The 26,231-nt window shown below is 36.5% G+C and overlaps 2 protein-coding genes across 2 annotated transcripts in view; both read right to left on the reverse strand.

The window, feature by feature from the left end:
- The window catches only part of LOC132118065 (N-fatty-acyl-amino acid synthase/hydrolase PM20D1.1-like), a 324,185-nt gene that overhangs the window by 56,190 nt on the left and 241,764 nt on the right, over nucleotides 1-26,231 (reverse strand). The gene's annotated exons all lie outside the window — the stretch shown is intronic.
- On the reverse strand, nucleotides 22,278-23,868 carry LOC132117701 (class E basic helix-loop-helix protein 23-like). Its single transcript, XM_059527015.1, has one exon. It carries the CDS (start codon nucleotides 23,599-23,601, stop codon nucleotides 22,918-22,920), a length of 684 nt encoding a protein of 227 aa, XP_059382998.1. The 5' UTR covers nucleotides 23,602-23,868; the 3' UTR covers nucleotides 22,278-22,917.

A 26,231-nucleotide genomic window follows, 5' to 3' on the forward strand; every position in this document is an offset into this window, starting at 1 on the left:
CTTGTAGGCCTGCTCATACATGAAACATTAAAGACATGCACAAAATGAATTGAATCCTTTGCTTCACTGAAATTATAATTTTATTAAGTCATCCTTGTGCTTCAACCCTCTTTGTAATATTAAGTCCATAACTCTGACTACATGTGACATTTAAAGGTGCTATAAACTTAGATGATTATGGCAATATATCTGTAATAATCTGTAATCTGAGAACTGGAAAGAGTGTGTTTGAGAGTGAGAGTAAGAAAGGGGGACATGTAAACATTCAGAAAGTGCAGTTTGAAAGAACCTGCATGCATGCATTTAATCCATCCATTGTCTAAGATAACAGACAATGACACTGTACCAACAGTTTGTATAGAATGGTAGTACCGCATTGCTCCTATAAACTATACAACCACTCTTCATTTATTATATCTCTCTCTCTAGACATTTTCAATTTCTGAAGCAAATGTAAATGTTTGACTATGCAAAACTCACTACCATGATGCTAGAATGTTGTGGGTAGTTGCCAGGGTGCTGCTATCTTGCTATTGTGTTTTAAGTGTTTTTAACACAGTGTGCAAAGTGTTTGCTAATACTAGCCCAAGTCTAAAGAGACTCCACAATATGTGTGATATTTTCAATGTATGACTAGGACATGCTGTCACATGTTTCATATACATAGAGTATAGTGATGCTTGAACTGGGGGAATTTTTTTTTGAAACATTTCTGAAGATGATATTACGAACAACTTGCATGTTGTGTGGCACTTTCAAAGTGAAATGTCCAGTAAATGCCACTAAAAGCATGCTATCTGAAACAGATAAACTTAAACCTTCAATGTTTTATTACATTGTTGTACATATTGCAGCAGTTTGGAAATGAAACACAGCATTTGCTGAAGCAACCATGCAATTTTAGCTTGCTTTTTCAAGTCTTTGAGTCAAGTTTCATTTTTGGGTGAACTATCCCTCTAAGTTTTAAATAACAGGCTGCACGAGTGGATCAGGGAGAAGGCAGTTAAGGTAAACGTCAACGGCGAACAAGTGGGCAGAGCCACCTGCAGCACATCCACGCCAATCTCACACCTCTAACACCACCACGCCAAACACACACACGCATCAGAGATGGACGTGAGGGAAGTGTGGACTGAACGGGGGAGGATTTTGGAACACGGTGCCTGGTCAAGCTGTCTTCTCACTCACATGTCCAAGAAAACTGTAAAATACATCCACAGACATTTCATCAAACATTAAACGAGACGTCCAGGCCTGCGATTAAGGTTACGTCCTGTCACTGCCACCCCAACGACACACAACACAACAGTTTAATAAATGAATATCGGTGCAGGTTGGGAGAACAGCTGTATCGCTGTCACTACAGGATTTGGATCATTAATGAAATTTGTGCCATAAAGTCAGTAGACAGATTCCGCTTTAGCCACACAACGTAGACACAGCATATCCTCTGTTAATCTGGATTAACTGCAACAATGAACCATTATTTAAAAGCCATTACACCCCTCTCTCCTGAGAGAGACAGCGAAAGGTATGCGGCTGGTGCTCGAGTACAAGACAACATAATCAGACTAATGGTTCGCATTAGTTATGAGCCAAACGCTTGGCTTTTTACTTTAGATCCTACTAAATAAATACGGCGCACAGATCACAGTAATTAAACCAATCCCTTTAAATCACTGCAGATTCTCTTCTAGGCGTCGTCCTCAGTGGTAAACGTCGCTTAACAGATTAAGTCATTTGGGACAGTGGGCAGACTCACTGTATGGGTGAAAAGTGCTCGTAATTTCCTTGGGACAAGGACGCCTCTTGAAAGTTTTCTGACCCTGACCCGCAGGAATCAATGGGTTATGCATGAACACAAATAGATACAGTATTGTGCAGGAGCAAACACACACAAACACATGGAGTGAGCGGACCACTGCGGCGCTGTCAGCAGGAGGCCGAGCTGATGGACATTCTGGTTATGCAACTCAGCAGATCACAGCCATTAGAGACAGGTGGCCTACCACGCTGTGTGTAGGTGTGTGTGTGTGTGTCTGTGTGTGTGTGTTTGTGTGTGAGAGAGAGAGAGAGAGGGTGGGGGGTGATAGAGACATGGATGGATGGATGGATGGATGAATGTCTAGAGATGCAGTACATTGTGACCATAATATCTATTACAACCTAAAGGCCCTTATATACTCGCAACAAAGTTCTTGTTCTTTGATTGGGGTAAAAATACGTTTGAAATACTTTTGCAGCAGTTTATTGTCAGTGAGCATCCAGACACTGTTTGCACTGCTGGGAGTGGTGTTCAAATATATATGAATATGTGCTGCACACTTTCCTCTCAATGACAAAATAAACACGCAAGAAAATGACAGCTGTGCGAAAACAGCAGTTAAGAAAGCATCTTATAATAGCGATGTGGAACCAGGTAACAATTTACATTATAAAAAGGTTGTGGGAACATTGTTTTGATCACAGGTAAATCTGGAGGAAATGAATTTAAAAATAGCAAAAAAACTGATCTGATATGTTATTTTGAGTGAATTTGTTCTGTGTGAGCATTGATCTGCCAATAGCCAAGTCTGAGCTGTTATATGCGTCTTGTGTGAAGCATGTGCCACAAACTCAAATAAGGTCTCTATAATAACTCAAGCAAATCAGCAAATGTCTCCTGCTTTCTATAGTGAAACAGATTTTCAACAGGGGTTTTCAAGTGTTCAATCAATTATTATTGGATCATAAATTGACTGTTCTGAAAAAATTAAATAAAATGAGAATAAAACTAGGTTCCGAATTCCAAATTCAAAGTTATAGTTAAACGTTCCTCCCATATGAAAATTAAGTTAATTATAATTATAATAACCCACAAATGATTAAAATTAAAAAAAATGTAGTAGAAATGACTTGCTACATCAAGGATTATTTTTATAGCTGTAAATACATTCATACTGTAGTGTATGCATGATTTTATAGGTCAGGCTTAAAATGCAAAACCCAGTTTTACACAATATGTAGAGGAAGTTTCTACTTCACTTCTCTATTATCTCTATAATAGTTAAAAACCCTTGATTTAGAGATATATATTCAATATGTATTATAAAGGTGTTATTGGGCTCAATAAACCCAAGCAAAAGCATGGTCAGCCAACACACACTCAGTATTCTTAATCGGGCATTTGCCAGATGGTGTCCTATTGCACAGATGATTCATACAAAAACCAGACCCAGCTCTGATCTGGTCTAGCGCCTTGGAGACCTAGAAGTGGAATAAAGAGCATTTCATATGCACCATGTACAGTCAGTATCTAAATAGACACTGTATAAATAGACAACTTCTGTTACAACTAACTGAATCACAATGCAAATGCAGTTAAATTTGTAATAGAATACCAGTGCACTGCAAGGCTAGCAGAAGTTCTTGCATAAGATTTCTTCCATAAGTGTCTTGTTTTTCCTCTTTCAGCCTTCATTATCAGTGATCATCAACACCTACATGAAGCCATGTCAGTGCCTTTAAGCTTTGACCTCGCTGAGTAATCTTGAGAGAAATGCATGAGCTACATCATTCATCGTTGCATATTTATGTCAGATTGACCATGAGCCTACTCAATTTTTCCAAAAAAGTACTGTGCATTGCAAATACATTATACAACATCCTCTTCATTACATATATAGGAGTATGTGTTTTCTTTCCCACCGCTTCTCACATATGTGTACATGGCATGTGAAGGACAGTATGAAATATAAGTGATAAACATTTTGTATGGACAGATGTGGATTACTGTTCATCTTTGCCTCATGCAGGAGATTAAAGCTTATTCACCGCTAACAGGGTTTATCTTTCTCTGTAATTCTGATTACAGCGAAAGAGGAGAGCTAGAGAGAGAGAAAGTGAGAGAGAGAGAGGCAAAAGAGATGAGAAGATATTAAAAGATGTGCACTATATGTAAGATGAGGAAGTGACGCTTAAAAATAAAGGTGACAATTAAAACTAGCAGAACAAGGTTTTTCATGACAGTGTTGATGTTGAGTTGACAAAGTATGAAAGTTTTTTAAAAAGTTGGAAACGCCTTTATGTGTGACGTTAATATAGATCTATAGACAGACAGAAGGTCTGTGCTGTGTTTGGTAGCTTGCAAGCTCTTTTCAGGAGTAATCTAGGATCTTTGATCATCCCCTATGAGAAAACTGTAAGTTAGATTGTTTAAAAAATACATAGCACACTAAGACACTAAGACAGAACAGAAGGACTACAGGACTGTGCCAAGGTGGATATAGCTTGTAAGCTCTAGGACAAGTTAAAGTCAGAAATGTCTCAGGTTTCAAATTGACTTTTAATAATGAATAAATAACTTTTAAATAAATAAAATAATTAATTCATTCATTTATACATTTAAAGTTCAATATTTTACCTGAATACTCATCAAATTATTCATCAAATAATCCTGAAAATTTGTTTTCACAAAAATATGAGCACAACTGTTTTACCGTATAAATACCGTTATAATGAGCTTATTATTATGATTTCTGAAGGATCCTGTGACACCGAAGACTGGAGTAATGATACTGAAAATTCACATTTGCATCCAGAAATAAATCACAATTTAAAATATATTAAAATAGAAAAGAGTTATTTTAAACTGTGATAATATTTCACAATATAACTGTTTTTACTGTATTTTTTTTTTCAAATAAATGCAGCCTCTCTGTGTTATAATATCTAACCAAGACTGGCTGTTAACAACTGTAGATGTAACATTTATGACATGACGAAGCGAGATAATGTGTGTGTGTGTGTGTGTGTGTGTGTGTGTGATGGGGGTACATTTATGGTGGTTGAGGGGGGTGCTGGTGGTAGAAGAAGAGCTTGGCTGCATTTGTGCTCGATAACGAACGTTTAATGCAAGTCTGGAAAACTGAATACGGTCACCATCTGCTCTATACCCGACTGTGTTCTGAGAACGAATCAACAGCCAAGCACACTTAACTGAAGACAGACAGAGATGGAAAGAAAGTGAATGTGTGTGTGTGTGTGTGTGTGTGTGTGTGTGCGTGTGTGTGTGTGTGTGTGTGTGTGTGTGTGTGTGTGTGCATGTGTGAGGGAAAGAGAAAGAGAATGAGAAAGAGAGAGAGAGCAAGCCAGAAGCACACAAGAGAGAGATTTACTCAGAGGCGAGCGATCCATCACGTGTGTTTAGAGGAAGAACAGACACAGATGAAGGTGAGCACAAGTAGGACGGTCAGACATGAGTCTCGCACTCAGAGGTGTCACAACAAAACACACACACACACACAGCCCTGGGGTAGAAAACACAACACATGTGACTCACAGATGTAAGGTAAGGTAACCACACAGATAGATAAAGAAATAAAGTATGTGAATTCTTGCAAGGAAATCGAGAAAAATCCTTGATTGGAATTAAAAACTGTTAAAGGAAATTAAACTTTGTGAAAATTGTTTCAAAGTAAATCCCACACCAAAAGAGCAGCATAAACACTCTGCTAAATAGCACCTTTTGTGTTCTTTGTGTATTTACAGTGAAAAAAATTATATTTCAGCATACTGAAGTAATACATTTTGTAACAACCACCATAGAATCACAGGAAGTAATAGGAAAGTTAATCACAAGTAGTTTTTCCAAGGGCTGAGGTAAATACTAAAGTGTAGAATGTGCATAATGTCATGTAAACAAATATAAAACACCAACAACATGTTGTAACAAACATGACCCTAAAATAATGCAACAAACATTAATCTAACAACATAAGATGTAACATAAAACACTAATGCACATAACTAATAAGAAAATAATTTAGGAAACAAGTCTTTAAATGAAAAACAATTCAATGTGAAGTGTCACCTGGAATTCTGGGAATGTTAATTTATGTTTTTTTCACTGTAAATTATAAGACGACTTCTTGTTTTTCACTAAATTTAACAATATTTTACTGTAAAATTAAATTAGATGTCACATTAGATGTATTACAAGTTTTCAACATACATAGTTAAGGAAACTTACTGTTAAATATTTTTAATACCGTTAAAATATATGCATACACCAAAAGTAAATAAACACAGTAATCTTGGTTCTCAGTGCTGGTACATTGCTCAGACACACACACACACACACACACACTTCACCACCAGCAGGTTGTGATTAAATTCACCATTGCTCATGATCCCTGCCTAAATCTTTGCAATTTTCATTTTAGAGAGATTTAATATGGATCATGGTTTGGTTGAGCACAGCCCCCCATCCACCGCTACACACTCCCTCCTAATCTAGAGCAATCTCTAGGACAGGAGTCACTCGTGCTTTAGACCAGAGACAGAGAGCGACTCCAGAAAGAGACTAAACAGCTGGTCACCATTACACTTATTGGTGTTAATCTGAGCCTGTGTGACCTGATATCAGTCATAATCACTTACAAACACACATTAAATATGAACACACAAATCAGTGGATATGATACTTCACACCCATGACCCAGAGAGGAGCTATCTTTCTTGGGGAGGGGAGAGAAGCAGATGGGGGTCTGTGTCTCCTGTCTGGAAGAGATCGTCTGATCCACATAGCACACGATGAACACAGATGTACTTGTGATACAGCTGATGTACCTTAATATGTGTAGTTATGATATTAACATCATGTAACTGGCATTAACATCACTGTCTGTAAAACCTGTAATATGTATTAGAAATGACTTTTGCTCTAGTATTCATGTTTGTTACAACTGGATAATGTTTCACTAACAAAGCCTGTCAAAATATACCACAGTATTACCATGATGTACTTTGAAGTGTATTGAAGTACCAGTCAAATAGCAAGGAAGGTCCATAATTAAGGTCATCATTTAGCGACCTGCAGCGTTACACATTCTATCCAAAATGTTTTCATCATTATTTTATAATTATTTTACATGCTATTTTTATGAATCATTTTCTTATTAACTGAGACGATTATTTATACTTTATTATTTCTTTATTTATTTGTCACATAGCTATTTGAATAAAAACTATTTAAAAAAACATGTATTATAATTAATTAAAAATAAAAATGAAAGTAATATTGTACACCAAAAAAATCTTAAAGTAATTAAAACAAAGGTCACTGAGTACATTAGCAAGAAAATACCAAGTTTTTATACTTCAGAATTGTTTGTTTATTTCACTGTGTTACTTTCAGTTTCTAGCTGACAATTTCAGAGTGAAAACTTTTTAAGAGTACAATTTTTTTTAAGTATATCAAAAATAACAACAATCAGATTTTCTTTATTCCAATTACTTACATATCAATGTCATTACATGGTATCACCAAAGTAAGCCTTTGTATTGTCACTTGCCTAAGAGTAACACAAAAATTATTTGCTGAAATAATGCTAATATTCTAAATCATGCATCTCGTATTTTTGCCAAAGAAGAGGTCCAGGGATGTCCAAAATATATTTTTGCTTTTTCCTAAATCACTACATTTTTGAAAACTGCATGACAATTTTGCATCAGATGTTGCTTTAATGAAAGCAGCACTCGAGCTATGACCTCTGTAAAACCTGATGATCGTGTTTTCCAGCATCATTAGGGAATAATATCACCAATGTATTTATTTGACTACTGATCTAGAAATACTTCAGAATCAGATTATTTCTTAAAAATGTTATGGCATAGTGTTGCTTTATTTTACAAATTCTGAAAACTTTTTTATTTATTTTCAGGTTTAAATTAGATTTTTTAGACCCAGTGTTGAATGTGGCCTCAGACAATTGGACCCCACTGTAAACGCAAAGGTTGCGGAGAGCTGAATGAGATGAATGAAACAGAATGTTTCGGTGTTGATGTGTGTGGGTAAGTGTGAGAGGGATGGGAGGGAAATTGGCCCTGCTCAGTCCGAGACAGGCTCGAGCTCTCAGCTGGATTACAGCAGAGCATTAGAGCAGAAACCACAGAAAACCCTTCAGCTCTAATGTAAATAATGACTGTTAGCACAGGCCCATACACAAATACACATGCGTGCTAATGCACACTAACACATACCAACAAACATCCAGTCATATGGATTATTCACAAGTAATCACTGGATCTGGCACTGTCAGATGGTCATTTCTGAATTAAGATGCTAACTCAATAAGTAATGTTCATGTACACACAGACACAAACAGAAATGTTGTCATTGTAAACCAGAGTCAAACAGTCTGTCGGTACAGAAATAACACAGCGCCATTCAGAAATGCTAAAATGTCATGCATTTGTTCGTGTGTGTGTGTGTGTGTGTGTGTGTGTGTGTGAGAGCAGACTCCTTCTTCTACTGAGGGGATTAATAGAGGGGGTGAATATCTCCCCCTAATCCCCACACACTCCTTCCCTGTATGTGTGTGTGTGTGTGTGTGTGTGTGTGTTCTGTCTCACACTGGCTTTTACTCTCTCAGCCAGATTGCAACTTTCACTGATGGAGACACTTATAAGAAATATAACAAAATTACAAGCATATACTTTTTATGTATATTGTATGTATTATCAGTAGTATTGTTGTGTGTGTGTGTGTATACACAGAAACTAAAATATGTGTATATATAGAAAGAAAAAACATAGAATAGAAATAATATAGAGAGAGTTGTTAATATTATATTTTATAATTATTACAAATAAAACAGGTAGATAGAATAGAAATAGAATAGTGAGTGCTAATGTTAGAAGGACAAATTTATATACATAATACATAAAAGAAAACAGACAGAATATGAAACGGACTATTCATATACAGTAGAATATATATATCTATACACTATAGATATAACTGGACTTTACAGTCAATGAATACAATGATTTTTTTGGAAGGCAATATATTACATTGGGCAGATGAAATTAAGTTAAAAATATATGTGTTAGTTATATATTTATGAATTATACAAAATTGAAATAAAATATATATATATACAAAATATTTTTTTAATAGTGTCAAATTCCTTCTGTAGGATTTATAAACTTGTTTCTTCATCGGGACCAAAAAAATGTCACCACAAGGTCAGAAATTACTGATATTACTATACAGGACCCCCCCCCCCCCCACACACACACACACACACACACACACACACACACACACACACACACACACACACACACACACACACACACACAATAGTTATATACTATTTAATTATATAACATGCTAGATAAATAAATAAATGAACAACATTCTATTAATTATTACAAATATTCTATAAAATATTATACTTATCCTAATAAATATATAAATTTTCAGTTAAGAGCAATTAATCTGCATAGGGTCAATTTGAGTCAATTTAACTGACCATACATTTCAGACTTTCTTTTTTCTCTCAACAATCTATGATATATTTTTGCGAGTCACATTTCAGAATCCATTTAATAAGCTGGAGACGTTCCCTGCATGATGCTGGAATATGCATGTGCTTGTACTCACAAAAAACCCGATAATTCAGTCTCATATTAAAGGGTCGGATCAGGTGGAAATAGTCCCTTAATATAATAACTGCACATATTCACACTTTACAGCGTAGTTTATGTTTAGCTCCAAATAACTGGCGATCAGACCACTGAGTATTAAACCAACCCCTTCACTGCCTCAAACTACTGTCATGTTCTGTTTTAACCCCCTCCAAGCATGTAAGTGCTGCTTTACCTCTGCAAACATGATTAAATCAGACAATCTACTGTGTTAAATCCTCTTACAGCTCCATATTACATATCTGCCCAACAAAAGAGACTCAATCAGAACAATCAAAACCCGCTCTCTGGCCCGGATTATCTGATCCCATTGTCATGATTAAAATGAAATGATGGAAAATCCCATGTTCTGAATATAAGAGATATCAGGAAGGGTGGAGGAACACAAATATATCTGCACTGAGTCTTTGATACAGATCAGCCACTGTTTGCTGTTATGTGATAATAATACATGGGCCAGAGATGATTGGTTGACAAGGACAGAGTATCAACCATTGGCTGGAAAGCTTCAGGATGTGCAAGTGGAAATCTGTACATTTAAATGTTATTGGGTGTTCATTTTAAAAGGACAGTGGTCCAGAAACAACTTTAGATTGTTTTTGTCCATTATGCTGCAAAATCTCTGCTAAAAATGCGTAGTTTGGTCTCATTCTCTAGTAATAAAATCTTACTAAAAAGATAGATTTATAAAGATAAATTAAATTAAATGATAAGTTCATCCAAAAATGAAAATTCCCTGAACACTGACTCAACTTCAGGCCGTCTAAGATGTAGATTAGTTTGTGTCTTCATCTGAACAGATCTGGAGAAATGTAGCATTACATCACTTGCTCGCAAATGGATCCTCTGCAGTGAATGGGTGCCGTCTGAATGAGAGTCCAAACAGATATTTAATGGCTTATCAAGTGAAAATCTGTGTGTTTGTTAGAAACAAATCCATCATTTTGGCATGTTAACTTTAAAACTCTCACCTTAGGGTGAGAACATTTTCCAAAACAATTAGCGATTCCTTTAAGTTCTAATTAATTTCACGTATTATTTTGGAACTTTTTCTTTTGTAACATAAACCGTAACATATTTTTATTTATTTATTTTGAGACCAAGTGATATGTGTTTCATTATAGAACAAATAGTAGTACACTGTAAAAAAAGAGTTTTGTAAACATGAAAACACATTCAGTGTTACTTGCTGTTTCTTTGTAATTATTTCTCAAATTTACCAGCAATTTCTGAGTGAAAATTGTTTCAAAGATAATTTTATTCAGGGTAAAGAACTGAAAAGAAAAACGCTTTTTTTCAATAATGGCTCTACAACATCCTATAGAGTTGAGATAGAGATCGTGAGTGTTTGTGTGTGTGTGTGTGTGTGTGTGTTGGTTTCTGCCAGTTCTCCTGTAGTCTCTGCAGGGTGTGAGGATTATCTGAGGAAGTGCAGGGGAGTGGCAGTAATGAAGAGACCTCCTCGAAAGCGTATGAACACACACACACACACACACACACACACAAGGCTCAGAAAGCAGTGTTCATTCATGCTATATATTAAAACAAGCTGAAGCTACACAACCATATTCTCTCAAAAATAAATGACACATAAATGCTGAGTTCAGAAAAGTCCCTTACCAGATCCTCCTCTGTTTTCATTACATTATTCATTTAGACAGCACACACACACACTTAATAACAGACTATCAAGCTTTTGAGGGCCATATGTGTTACTTCATATTGAATCTGACAGTGATTCTACCCAGCATCAGTTTATCTGTTGTGTTCTGTCCTGTTCCTCCTCAAAGTCATCTGGGCCATTATCCTTCAAGAGTAATTAAGAGGGAGAATATTACCTCAGATACACCCCCTCACCCCTCTTATGGATCGGCCCCTCTCAGCATGATGGATGGAGCGCTGTCACATCAACCTTAGCAGCAGAGGGGTGCAGGACCAGCCATAACACACCTCTAATCACATAAAACCAAACACTTGTCATTACACAGTCTAATTATCAAAATGCAGATGGCAGGGCTGAGTGATAACAGCATCTTGAATGAAAGGGTCAGCACTGTGATAGAAAAACCAGACTCTTTGAGGACTGCAGAGAGATCTGCTAATTTTCTTTTCTGGTTTACTTTGATTTGTAAAGCCAATATATTATTAATGTATGTCATCTTAAAAACATAGAAATTTTTATCACTTTTTTTTCATTGGCAGGTATGAAATCAATATTTCGTGATTTCAAATTAAAATTGCTATACATTTGGTAATAGGGTTTAAATATTCACTTTAAAAATGTATATTGTACATCATTTATATCATGCATACAGTAATCTGTTAAATATCTTAAGGTCAGTAAGATACACAGAAAGAATATTTTAGGGTCAGTAAGAAAACTTATTTAGGAAGAATGCATTCAATTAAAAGGGTGTGGAAAAAACAATGTTAGCTGTTTTCAACATTAATAATAATATGAGATGTTTCTCGAGCATCAAATGAGCATATTAAAATCATTTCATAAGACTCATGTGACACTGAAGACTTGAAAATTCAGCTTTGACTTCACAGAAATACATTTTAAAACAATTATTTAAAATTGCAATAACTTTTCACAATATTACAGTTTTTCATAAGAATTTTTAAATTCGTACCAAGCACAAACTTTTGAACAGGTGTGTAAATGAATTTTTAGGTGTATTAATTAAATATTCCAGACAGTTACAATAAAACCCCATGATAACGGATTCAGTGAGTTTGTGAATCTTTCTGAATGATTCATTCATATGAGCTGTTCATGAATCAACCTAAACTGGTTTGCATGCAGTAAAGACTTGTAGAAAGATTTGTTTTCTTGAAATTATTTTGTGGCCTTTTTATCTTTTCAAATATAATTCGGACTGGACATTTGGGTAAAATATGATAATTTGGTCACAATTTTTTATGAATAAAATATAAAATATGAAAATATGATAAAAAGGTCCAATTCTCACTATTAACTAACCATTAACTATGACTTTTGCCTCAATTAGCTCCTAATTTGCTGCTTATTATTACTTTATAAGGTACAGTTGTTGTTAAGTTTAGGGTATTTGGTAGGATTATGGATGTCATGCATTATATGTACTTAATGAGCACTAATAAACAGCCAATATGTTAATAATAGGCATGCTAATAAGTAACTAGTTATTAGTGAGAATTTGACCCTACACTAAAGTGTTACCGATAATTTTAGCATGGAATAACAGATGAATCAAATAATGAATATCATTTAAATTAGATTTGCCTAAATCTGAAAATGTACATTTTTATCTTTTCTAATTATCGTTTATAATTTTTTTTTAACCCTGTTTCTTTGAATAATGTCTATTTGAATAGTGTCTGCTAAAGGAATAAACGTGAATGCTGTTTTACCCTTTATCTCTTAATGGTGGGCTTTATAGTGGATTGAGGTGATAAAGAGTAAACTTGCTTAAGTCACGTGCCTGCAGATTCAAAACAAGTGAACTGTTGTGTTACAAAGGAACAAAACAAACATGAAACAATAAAAAGAAAAAGCATCTTACATTATTGTATTTCAGTGGTATTGCGTGTGCGAAATAACAAGTTACTCGTGAAAGGGCTTATCTTGATATTAGTATTAGCTGAGGAGGCTTTAGGGCACATCTCTTCTCTCGCTATTCAACTCTAAAGCTTCTACCTCAGGGGCAGAAGAACTGAAAAACAACTGGATCCCTTTAATATCAAAGCAAGTTAAGAAGGCCTTCTGCCACCCCCATATCCTGGAGAAACCTAAGTCAGAAAGAAATTACATAAATCAAATCCATTTTCATTATTACAATATTTCAGAGGCATTATCCCTCAGACAAAACGCAGTAAAACCCCATTTATTCTTTTTAATCCTTCAAAGAGTGGCTGATATTACCTGATACTGATTGGGTTTGCATGGGGTAAGAGTGTGAATGACATCAACCAGTATGAAAGGCTGGAATCATGGCAGTGGATCCCATTGAGATGATTAAAATGAGTCTGTGTGTGTGTTTGTGCCCGTCTCTCAGCCTCTCACTGTCCTCCCGCTCTCTACTCGTGCCATTATACCATTATAGCACATTCAAAACAAGTATTATGCTTGAAAAGAAATTAAAATGGGAGAGAAAGAAAACAACAAAGACAAGAAAGGAGAATGTCTGATTCTTAATTAAAAGCCCACTTCTGAGCCAGTGGTGAATTATTTGATTAGTATTAGTTTCAGCAGTTGTTTCAAGCAATACATTTTAAGCTGGTTTGTGAATGTGTTCACATGTTGAGCCAGGGCGTCCAAAAAAAAACTATCTATCTATCTATCTATCTATCTATCTATCTATCTATCTATCTATCTATCTATCTATCTATCTATCTATCTATCTATCTATCTATCTATCTATCTATCTATCTATCTATCTATCTATCTATCTATCTATCTATCTATCTATCTATCTATCTATCTATCATACCTTTTATCTGGTTTGAATCTATCCATCTATCCATCTATCTTTCTTTTACATTTTCATTTAGTCATTTAGCAGACACTTTTATCCAAATCGACTTTACAAATGAGGACAATGGAAGCAATCAAAATCAGCAAAAGAGCAACGATATGCAAGTGCTATAGCAAGTCTCAGTTAAATTAATGCATCTACTTCTGTCTGTCTGTCTGTCTGTCTGTCTTTCTGTCTGTTTGTATATCAAATTAGATCATAAATCATTGTTGAGAATTCTTCAAAAGTGAGGTGTAATTAGCAGAACATAAAAGTGGTTTAAAAAGAAAAAAACGGCAAAGGCACATGAGTGTTAGTGATTGACTGGGCTTTAAGTGAGAGTCCCCGGAGTGAAGCACTTTCCCGTGATAAAGATCCTGAACTGTAGAATCAGCCATAAGCAGATTAATTCAATGAGATGAGGAGGCTTTGAGAGTCTTTAGCCCAATTCACTGCAGCAGAGATCGACTGTGACTAGTCTAGATAAATCTCAACACCCCCTCCTTCCCTGCCTGCCTGCACTTAGCCCTTGAGGCCACACATCCCTCTCGAACCCAGATTCCCTCATTTGGACCTGATGCAGTGTGGGCCATGTCCAGAAACCAGTGACACGCTGAGAACGAGTGCATGACTTACCAGTGCTCAAACAGGGTTCACCTAACAATACTAATCACAAATAAATGGCCGTGCTACAAATGCTTTGTCCTGTTGTCCTCTCACCCAGTGATGTAGATAACAGGGGTGTGTGGTGAATTGTAAACTCTGAATGGGACATTACGGGGGGGGGGGGTGGAGGGTTATTAGGTCCTGTTAGCATGTCTGACTCTACACAGCTCTTCTCTCATGTCAGGACTTGTCGAGTGACAGTACATCACCTCCCAGTCTGCACAGTACAGCACAGGGGCCAGGAATCCAAATGACACAAAGAGTTATTCGGTTCGTAATGAAGCCGCTTAATGAAACCATTGCCCTTGAAAGTTCTTCATCAATTTTAACCCTCCCTCGCTCTCTCGCTCTCTGTCTCTACTGCTTTCGCTCTGTCTTGTCAGCACAGCCACGTGGCAGCTCTATATTAATTAAAGTCACCGTTTCCTGAAGTACTTAAGTGAGGTACCCTCATTGATAATGAGCAGGTTCAAAAGAGTGCCATCCCTCCAAAATGACTTTTTAAACCAGCCTTATTAAGCAGAAAATTATGCCCAAATCAGCCTACAAGCTCCTCATTAAAAGCCACTGATCCTTGGCCGCGCACTTGTTCGTCCGATTTTAATTAGGAACGCATGAGTCTCACTGCCGTGCTAAACGCCATTAATCTTTCCTTTCATTCCATCTCAGACGCCCAGGAACGCAGAGAGCCAGCTCTGCTCGCACTCGCAGCCTCCACCTCCTGTCTGCCTGCCAGCCTGAGGGAATGTGAGTGCCGGCTTGAGCTGAGGGCTGCGTATGAGTATGTCCAAGTTAGGAGGAGTTTCTTTTATCCATGTGAAAACCCAAACACATTTTACAACACTTAATGAATTCAATAGTCAAGTGCATGAAGTAAAATGTATGTCATAAAAGGTATAAAAAATACCTCAAAACATATGAGGCTAATCAAGTATCAATGAAAAACATTAGCTATTTTTGGATAAGAGATTTTTTTTTAAGGATTTTTTCCCCCTCCCCTTTAGATTATGATTATGGGGACACTTGCAATGGACAATAAATTGAACACATAAATTCTTCTGTTAAAAGTTGTTAATTATTTGAGATGTAAAGTTGTGCGTGTGACTTTTATGGTTTTAAATTGTAAAATTTGGAAATGGTTATTGTAAAATTATAGTAAAATTTAAACTTAATTTTACAAAAGCACATTAATTATTAATTTAAAACCTTTGCATTAGTTGAGATGTAAAGTTGTGCGTGTCACTTTTATGGTTTTAAATTGTAAAATTTGGAAATGGTTATTGTAACATTATAGTAAAATTTAAACTTAATTTTACAAAAGCACATTAATTCTTCATTTAAAACCTTTGCATTAGTTGAGATGTAAAGTTGTGCGTGTCACTTTTATGGTTTTAAATTGTAAAATTTGGAAATGGTTATTGTAAAATTATAGTAAAATTTAAACTTAATTTTACAAAAGCACATTAATTCTTCATTTAAAACCTTTGCATTAGTTGAGATGTAAAGTTGTGCGTGTCACTTTTATGGTTTTAAATTGTAACATTTAGTAAAACAATTATTGTAAAATTGTAGTAAAATTGAAACTTAATTTTATAAAAGCACTCACATGAAATTTTCTGGTAACACTTGTGTATTTTGTTTGAGATGTAAAGATGTGTTTGTCACTTTGACAGTTTAAGTAGTCCAGACTTGTACTTTTTCTTAATAAGTTGAAATTGCAATTTTGTAGTATTATGATACTATTTTGTATTTTTGTAGGATTGCTATACTATTAAACTTAAACTGAACTGAAGCTAACATATATTTTTCTAAATGTTTAACTATGATTTTTTTCCTTCATAAAACACATTCACATAAAGGTGCGTGATGCATTATGATTCAGTCTGCTGTGTTTATTAGCCATTGCATTGCCGCACACCTTTGCCTGTCTGTCAGAATCCTACGTGCATGGAAGATTATGGATGGCAAATTATATAGTTTCTGGCATTAATTAAAGATGTTAACCATCTCCCCCTGCTCCTTACAAAACAGAGTCTCTGCTAAGCTGCCTCCAGGAGGGCAGAACGGGTGAATGTGTGTGTGTAGGCGTATTGTCTGTAGGGTTGCATCTAAATAAATTAATGCACAACATAATGTCCATATGTTTGTTAATGTCCTGCAATTCTATTACTTCATCTTTAAAAATCAATTCATGTTTTTCAAAGAGACCTTGTTAGCATGCACATGTCTGCATTGTGCAAGCATGTCATGTGCTACACTACCACAAACCACCACTACCTGATTGTTTGTTCATGAATGTAATGGCCCTGACAGTGGAGGGGAAATGTGGTTGAACTGGTGCATGTCTCTTTTTTCAGTGTTTCTATTCTCTTGTCGTCGCCCCAAATTTCCCCCCACCAGTTTGGCGTCTGAGGGCCATTACAGAGATTAAGCTGAGGAAGTGGACTGGCTGCCCTGTGTGTCAGCTCACATACACTGACGAACTGGGAGACAACCACTTATTCTGTCCTCCTTTCTCTCTCATTCTGTTACACCGCTTTTAAATACAGTGCAAGACTACATGCCTGGGGGCTTATAGCAAAACTTTCTATGCATTTTTCTTTCAGTGATTCAGAAGTAAAATTCTGTCTTCAGTACACATTAAGATCACGTTAGTTAATAACATTATAAACTAACAATAAAAAAAGTTTAAGCATTTATAATCATTTGTTAATTCCAACATACTAATACATGATTAATATCTGAAGATATGTCTGTTAATATTATTGAATGGACCTGAGCTCATATGATTCAACAATCATATTATACATTAATAGTTAGTTAACAAAAGGTTATAGGTTAACAACATTTTTAGAAAATAGCATAACAAATGTATTGTTCATTGTTAGTTAATGTTAGTCATTACATAAATGTTATCTAATAATTTACCTTATTGTAAAGTGTACCATGCTAAATACCACAAAAATTAATTAGCACCTGTCCCTATTTTTCTTTAAAAAGGCAAAGATATGGGTTACAGTGAGGCACTTACAATGGAAGTGAATGGGGACATTTTTTAAATGATTTAAAAGCAGAAATGTATTCATTTTATACAATTTAAATTAAGTTTTCTGTTAAATCTTGTGTATTATTAGAGCTGAAATTCTGTTGTTACACAGATATGTTTAATAAGCTATTTCACACTAAAATTGTGTTAGCATCCGTATTATACCTTGTGGAAATACTATTAAAAGGATTTTAATGTTCACATACAGTATTGGCCCCAATAATTGCCTTAACTCCAACCCAAATGTTTGCCTTTTTTGACAAGTGGTAATGAATTTTGTGATAGCTGGAAATTGATAAAAATTTTGAGGACTTGTACCGAAGCCAAAATATTCTTTTGTTTAATTTATTTATTTTACTATATATATATACATATATATATATATATATATATATATATATATATATATATTAGTGGTAATCACCATTATGCCCCAAATGCTGATTATAAGTTGAACCTGTAATATTCTGTGGAATCAAATAGACACAAAACAAAAATCCTGATTCTTGATATAGCAGCTGGGTCTGCTAGACCACACCAACACATCTGTATGAAGCTGTAGCTTTTCTTCCTTGGGACCATTAACCTTCTTTTCTTCTCCTCTGTGCTCCTCGTTTCATCCAGCATAATTCTACAGTTTAAATGCATGGTGTCAGATGCCTTGTGGCGATGGGTGAAGGATCAGGCCTGCATGCCATGCTAAGAGCATTAGCGGGCATATAGACAGGCAGTGCCGCCCTCCCGCATCCACGTCTGATTAGAGTAACGAACGGAGGGCTGGTCCTTCATGCCGCATTGTCTCTCACGTCGGCCTGAATCACATGGCTCCTCGGAACCAAATGACTTAGCTGGTCATCGCATACGACAAACTGGGCCGCGAGCAGGGGGGCTGGGATGATGTCACAGACCCACCGTAGGGGATCCCCTCTTAAAAATGCACATCTCCACCTGAATAAATGGAGAGACAGTGCAAGACATAGAAGAAAACAAACAAAAAAGCAGCACCAAAGGGACATAAAAAGAAACTAATTATCTCATACAGACCATCTGTACCCTCTAAATCAGCGTTTCAGCCCGCTCTTACGCACACGCAAGTCTATCAAGGGTCACCACATACAGACGTACTGCTTTATACACTTTTGTATTTCCTTCCAAACTACCTCTTCTGATTCCAGAGGCCTCTGACATTTTGCCTGTGTGCCTTCCAGTGTCTGCATGTCTGCTGTGCATAAACAAGCACCAACCTGAATGCCGTTTCCAGCAGTCCGCCCCCATCTCCCCTTTGTTGCTCTCGGCCTGTTTGCATTGCCGAAGCTCGCAGTCCCAAACATGTGTGTGCAGCTATATACGTATATACATGAGTGAGGGCAGAGCTGTGATGTGCTTCCTCAAGAGCTTAATGACTCTCAGCAGTGCTGTCAGAAACACTCGGCAGAGTCCGGCACTTAAGGGCATATGTTTTTCCCTCTCCTCAACCGCCTGCGAAGAGCGACAAACACTCACAAACAGAAGCTCCCAGCTACGGTAATGAAATCATTCTGCAGTGAACCCACAGAAAAGCAGGGCAAATACTGTAAGACGTGAGAAATAGCTGAATCCCTATAATAAAGTACTTTAGTTTTGAAGCAAACAGAAGGTGCATTTATCAGCACTCATTATGCCATAAAACAGGTATTTGCAGTTAACAGGTATGTATGCAAAGTTGTTTATCTGATTAAATATCTAAACCAAATGTTTAAGCTAAATGCTAATTAGTATGGAATAAGGTTCTCTAATACACAAAATGCTCAGATTCCAAATCATAAGAGTTTCTCATGTACCTATAAGAAAAGCTCACAAACAAATAAACCTTAAAAATAGTGTGCAGAAATAGTAACTGAGTGAAACATTTAGGAGCTGCATTACTTGTTGAGTTAATCAATTACAGATTCAATTGATACATATAGTTGTTCAAAAATGCTTCAGCTTATTAAATGCATCGCTAATATATACTTACGTTAACATATACTTCACAGTTCTTGATTCATTTTGGTTCGAAGGCTCTGAACGATTCACTGAGTAAGTCCGAATCACATTGCTACTCACAAGCAAATTCAGGGGCTTTCATAAATCCTTTGACGGATTCATTAAAAAGAAACGGTGTATTAGAGACATTTGTTTCACAAATCAGACATCATAACTGCTGGAAACACTATAACGAATCTAATGACACAGTAATCTGACAAATATCTTTGAGAAGTGACAATATTTCCTGGACAGGCAGTGAAGAGTTTTTTTTAATCCATTCACTGATCGTTTGTTTTTTTATATTTGTAATATATTTATTGCTCTATTTATGAGTGAAGTGAAGTGAAGTGAAGTGAAGTGAAAATTATTATTTATTTTATCTTTCCTTCTAAAAATCTCTTTATATATCATAATTATCCCTTTGAATTAACTATTTTAAATAGGCTATGCTATGCTATATGTAAAGATTTGACTTCGTAAATTTCTAAATGTAATTTTAGGTCAGTAGATGGCAGTAAACGAGCATCTTTTATGAGCTATTATCGAGTCAACTGACCCAACTGATTTGCTAAAAACACCAAATCATTTACCTGAACGAAAGGATTCGTTCACAAGCGATTCATTAGCGATCTTTGGTTCCACGTAAAAAAAAAAAAAAAAAAAAAAAAAAAAAAAGATATATATATATATATATATATATATATATATATATATATATATATATTCCTTCTCTGCTGTAGGTCTATATCCCACGTCTTTGTGCACGCTTTTAATTAGCAAATTATAAGATTCTTCTTTAAAACCAGAGGTCCTGCAAGAACCAGAAAAACAACAATCATCGAAAACTCATCTTAAAACAAGTTCATAAAAGCACTAAACAGGCTTAAAAAAAAGTAATTACAGCGGTCCCATTTCTAATCCACACCAATTAGATGAAATCAAGAGTGATTATGGAAACTGCGCTTGTCACTCGAGATCGCTGCTCTCCTCCTTGTCAGAAGTGTTCAGCGGTAAGTCATGTGTCAGGAGAGCGGTGTAATGCTGTTACGACACGACACTGCAGTGACGTACCCACTGGGAGTGATGACTGTTCATTTAACGCAGCGTGAGTTCAAGATCACTTTCTCTCGAGCGCACACTTATTGGACAGGTACAGAGACTGAGAAGCTCATTAGAAGTGATGGCATAATGTGAGGGCAATCTCGTTTTTAAAGAACAAATCTCACTGTAATGACTATAAAACACATTAAAAACTAAACGTTATGCATAATGTTTTGTTTCTTTGAAGTGTAAACAATATTTTTAGGTAGCCCCCAAAAATGTTTATTAGCCTACATTTTATTATGCAGTTTAACAAGTGTTAATAAATTGCATTGTGCCATATTAAGCTAAAGGCAAATATTTTAATATATTTTGGAATAGCAGTTCCATTAAAAAGTAACGGTAACTTGTGCTAAGCCCAAAGTGTTTTCTAAATAAAATGTGTAGGCTACATTTGATAATAGGCTACAACAAGAAGTTATATCCTAAAAATCTATTCTGATGGTGAAATAAAATAAAATAAAATAAAATAAAATAAAGTTAGACTGTTGATGTGTCAAAAAAATGCCCATAATAACAGTCAACGTCTGCCTTTCTTAGTTAAAGGCACTGTTCATGTTTATTGGGAAAATAAAAGGTAGGCTACCTTTATCGTGCATTACTCAGGAATCGTTATTTATTTTTATTTTCAAAACAGAGGTCAAAATTACAATACAGGCCTACATCAAATTAATAACTTAAAATATGTCATCTCAAATGTATTAAGGAAAGAATTTAATTCTAACAATTATTTTAAACACTCGGTGGTGTTTATTTGCCTCCTCTGTTTGCGCAATACATGTTAAACGATTAAAAACTAAATTCTCCGAGGCTAAAGCATCAAGAAAAACAGTCTGTGATGTTAGATCACTGACAAAAGGTTTAGTTAAAGAGTGGTGTGTATGAAACTGCGCTCATGCATTAGCAGGCTGTGGACGACAGGCGCTGAAATCGTGTTAATAAGTGGAAGGGGTAGGTTACAGAACACTGCCGATTCACGATCACACAAATACTCAAGGACAGGTCCCCTCGGCCCCGGGGCGCTTCCGGCCCCTGCACAACAGCAGCAGGACGCATCTCACCAGTGAAGACCAGTCTCATTTAAGAGATTAGAAATCCAATACACGATTAGAATCGTGACACAAGCCTTCAATACACAGAAATGTGGCAGAGACACTCGTGTTGGCATGTACACGTGCTAGGCCCTGCTTACTGACAACAATAGCAACCACTGAAGCTTTTATTTTTGACCATCAATACTGCACTTATTTTAAATCATTTAATGGTTATTAAATGATTTGCAAAATGACATTGCATGTGATATGAAACGAAAGCAGTAAAAACTGACCTGTCTAAAGTACACATTAGTGAAACAGAACCCAAAGTTTGTTCATGTCAAAGGTCGCATTATTTGTAATAAAAATCTTCCTTTGTTTAAACCAGTTTGAAAATAAATCGAATGAGTAATGTGAGCATAGTGTATGTTTGGGAGAAAACAACAGAGATGGTCGTAGATATATGTTTTAATTATAAAGACATATAAACAATATACAGTATGAAACTCATGTCGCAACAAGATCAAATGCTTTGTAGGCTTCCTCAAGTATTCTTCACAGTTGTACAATACAATCAAGTGAATTGTGCTATAACAAAAACAAAATCGTTTCAGGCCAAACATTTGAGAATGTTACACCGTGTTTCCGAAAACACCGACGGAGGTGAGACAGCTTTATTCATTTCTGATTCAGGTTTTTAAGAAATGACTGTTTTTGGGCAATTGCAGTAAATTGCATAGTTCACCAACAACGCTGAACCCAAAAGAGAAAATGTATAATTGGGAAATAAGTCCTCCGCAAGTTGTGAACACAGAATTTCTTGTTTGTTTGTTAGTTTTTCACACAAATACTAATCATTTTCAATCCATCACTTGGGATAAAAGGGAAAAGGCTTTTAAAAATGGAGGGGTTTAAAAGCTTGCTCCATTAATACCGTGTCCTTCAGTTAACATTATTTATTGTGTTTCTAATAAATCATCGTAATTACACGCAGCAAGGGTTTTGAATCAGACCTAAGTCCGTTCCCAACAAAAAAACGCGAATTCAGAGCAACATAAGGATGAAGCAGGAAGAGTTCAGCGCGTGGAAGTCAAGGCTTGTCATTGCAGTGTTTGAACAGGTTGGACGGGGTCCCGTTGAACGAGCTGCATTTCTCCGCGCAGGTGGCCAGCGCAGTGCTTGAAAACGGATACACGGCCGCCTGTCCGAAAGGCGCGAGCGCGGTGGGAATCGGCGAAGTTATAGTCTGCCCTTGGTTCAGATAAGCCACCAGCCGGCGCATTTCCTCCAGTGCCTGTGCCTGCATTAGGATGTAGTTTTTTGCAAGAAGCAAAGTTGCGATTTTAGAGAGTTTTCTCACAGATGGACTGTGCGCGTAGGGGATCACAGACCTCAGGCCGTCCAGCGCGTCGTTCAGGTCGTGCATGCGTCTCCGCTCGCGCGCGTTGATGCTCAGCCGGAGAGATCTCTGCTCCTTCGGCTTTTTGGAGAGCGCACTCGGATGCTTCTCTTCGTCGAAGCCCGCGCTTCTCTTACGAGTCTCTAGGTGGTCGAAGCCGTCATCTTCATCGCTGGTCTGCTCTCCGCCGCTTTCGTTCGACTTTCCCGTTTGCCCGGAGAGGAAATCCGCGGCAGGTGTGAGGGTGAAGCGGCCAGGACTCCCAGCACCATGGCCAGCGCCGAAGCCGAAGGCGGACTGTCCGTAGCGCTGCGTCAGGTCCAGCAGGGTGTCGTTGCTGATCGATTTCAGCAAGTTTTCTTCGCTGGCATTCATTTTGGAGAAACGAAATAAAACTAAAACAAAAAACAAAGCGGGTAGAAAACTTTGGTGCGCGCTCTTGAAAGCTTCCTCGCTCTGTCTTCTTTCTTCTCTTTCGTTGGCGCTCTCCAAAGGGCTGCTGAAACGAAGACACTTTTTGATAGAGATCTTTCTTCCCCTATCACGCTCTTCCGCGCAGACAGCGATGTTGCGTGCACTTTAGACGCGTCGTCTGAACTCGTGCGCGTTCTTGCAGTGCGTCTTGCCCTCGCCCTGGGCAGATTGAGACTCGCGCGCAGTCTTACTCGCTAGTGAGTAAGAGCGCGAGGCCCCACGGGATTATCACTCTGTCCAATCAGGAGGGCGTTTTAATTAAGAAGATTAGAAACTGGCATGCTCTAAATTCAACTATAGCAATGATAACTGCTGAAAAGATGATGGCATAATACAATTCATGGCCGGCACATTGTAGTGAACAGCCATTGTACCAAACATTCTGTAATATTACAATCGCCGAATTAACACAGTATTGCTGTAACGAAATGTTTCTTTTTAGTTAGGCTAACTAACGATCAAAATAACTTTATGCATAGCGTGCATTTATTCTGCCACTTGCAGCCGTGTGAACTAATAGGTTAACAAAGGTAGAACATCACATAAGTGATATAATCAATGAAGAATTGATGACCACTGAATTAATCTGTTATCATTAAACCGAGTATATAGGCAAAATAAACTAAGATATGTGATCAACTATGCTTCTAGAAGAGACACAAATAACAAACAGTCAAACCATGTAGCGGCTTTAAAGCTAAATACTAGTTGCAGCAAATGACTAAAACAGCCATAACGATCTGATTGAACATGCTTAAGAATTCACACTTCTTCAATGTTACCCATTAGTTTGTACTGTAGGACTGATCTTTAAGTCTCTTTTTTATAAATCGTTTTTTTTTTTTCAAATTTTCTCTAAATTTACACTTTTTTTTTTTTTTTACCATGCAGGCTAAATTCCGTTTGTTGTTTATGTGACCTGACGCGTGTCTCTTTTTGGACACGGAGGAAGTGAATGGGGGAGCGAGCACGTGCTGTGAGGGATTAATCGCATGGTCTGGATGAGACCCAAAAGTGAGCTGCAACACCTCCAGCCAAGGCCGCTTTACTTACAATACATGTGAAGGTGGGGACATTTTCCTGAGTATTCGCGGGTTGGTAAAAACGGGTTGGTTCTTTATGGAAGAAGGTGCCATGGTAGTTAATAAAACAGAACAATTTAGTCGTCCTGGAAAACAGTCCTTATTATGTTACAGTAACAAAAATATTTATTTAAAGCTATTAAACAAGTTGCAACCATCAGTCAAGACTTGATAAACTCTTTCTGAACAGTCAACAAACGAAGAGATGGACCGCTCAATAACAAAGACCTAATGCAATGATGATGTACCGCCATCTAGTGCTCAGTTAAGAGAAGTACAATTCCAAAACCAGGCGAAAGATTCGCATAGCCAAACTAACGGATGATAGAAATAATAAATACGGATAACTAACACCAATAAAATAAGTCAATCAAAATTTTGCTAATAGGCTAATACTTAAATGTTATTATTAAAGCTTCAAATCTTAAATAATACACTTTGATATTTGTTAAAACGTGTGAATTCAGCTTATAGTAATGCTGAATAATATATATATATATATATATATATATATATATATATTTAAAGTGATATTCCTAATCAGTGTTATTTTAGGATCACTGAGAGAATACGATAGTTTTTAGTAATATTTTGTTTTTATTTTTCTAATATTTATTGTTTTTTATTAGATAAAAAAAATACTGTATGTGTACAGTTTTCATCTTATTTTTTGTTTCAGTTTTGTTATTTTAGTACATCTAAACAGTTAAACTATATAAAAACGTTGTCTTGCAATGAGTAGAAATAATATGTAATAATTATAAAATGCTAAGGTTTTGTCCCTGACTGAGGATCTAAAACACGAGGCTGATGGCCGCAGAAGCAGAAGCTGATATATTTCAGGTTTGCTATAAAAGCATTTTCCTTGCATGATAAACCAAACCAAACAACTACACAGAATATCTATACAGGACAAATCTGTGCTTTCTCGTATGATACACAAGGGGGCGCTGCGGTAAAACAATTCTGGATTGTATTGTGAAAACACTAGAGCTATGCAGAATGAAAACAATGCATTCTCACACTACAAAGAACAGTGTCATTAAAATATAAATAATAGTAATTGCAACAAAATCCCTACATGCACAGACCATCTACATGTGCATACTCAATTGAAGATGTGGGTTGAAGATCTGGTTTAGGGGGGATGTGTGTAAATAAACATGATTTTTATATATTGTTAAGATTGTTTGATGTTTCTGCATAGCACACGCAGCAGTTGTGCATTGTGCTTAGAAAAGACAGATAAACAGACGGATGGATGGCTGGACAAACAAAGAGACTGACCTCTTTTATCTCTCTTGTTCCAGGCTATTCCCTTTGTGATCAGCGGGAGTTTTTTTTTTTTTTTTTTTTTGGAGCAGAGGCAAGCGGTTCTCTGAGAGTTATCATTCAGCGTGTGATATCAGGCTCTGAGGCCCTCCAGTCAAACACCCGCCAGAGACATCT

The sequence above is a fragment of the Carassius carassius genome, chromosome 37 (genome assembly GCF_963082965.1).
Source record: "Carassius carassius chromosome 37, fCarCar2.1, whole genome shotgun sequence".
Lineage (NCBI taxonomy): Eukaryota > Metazoa > Chordata > Actinopteri > Cypriniformes > Cyprinidae > Carassius > Carassius carassius.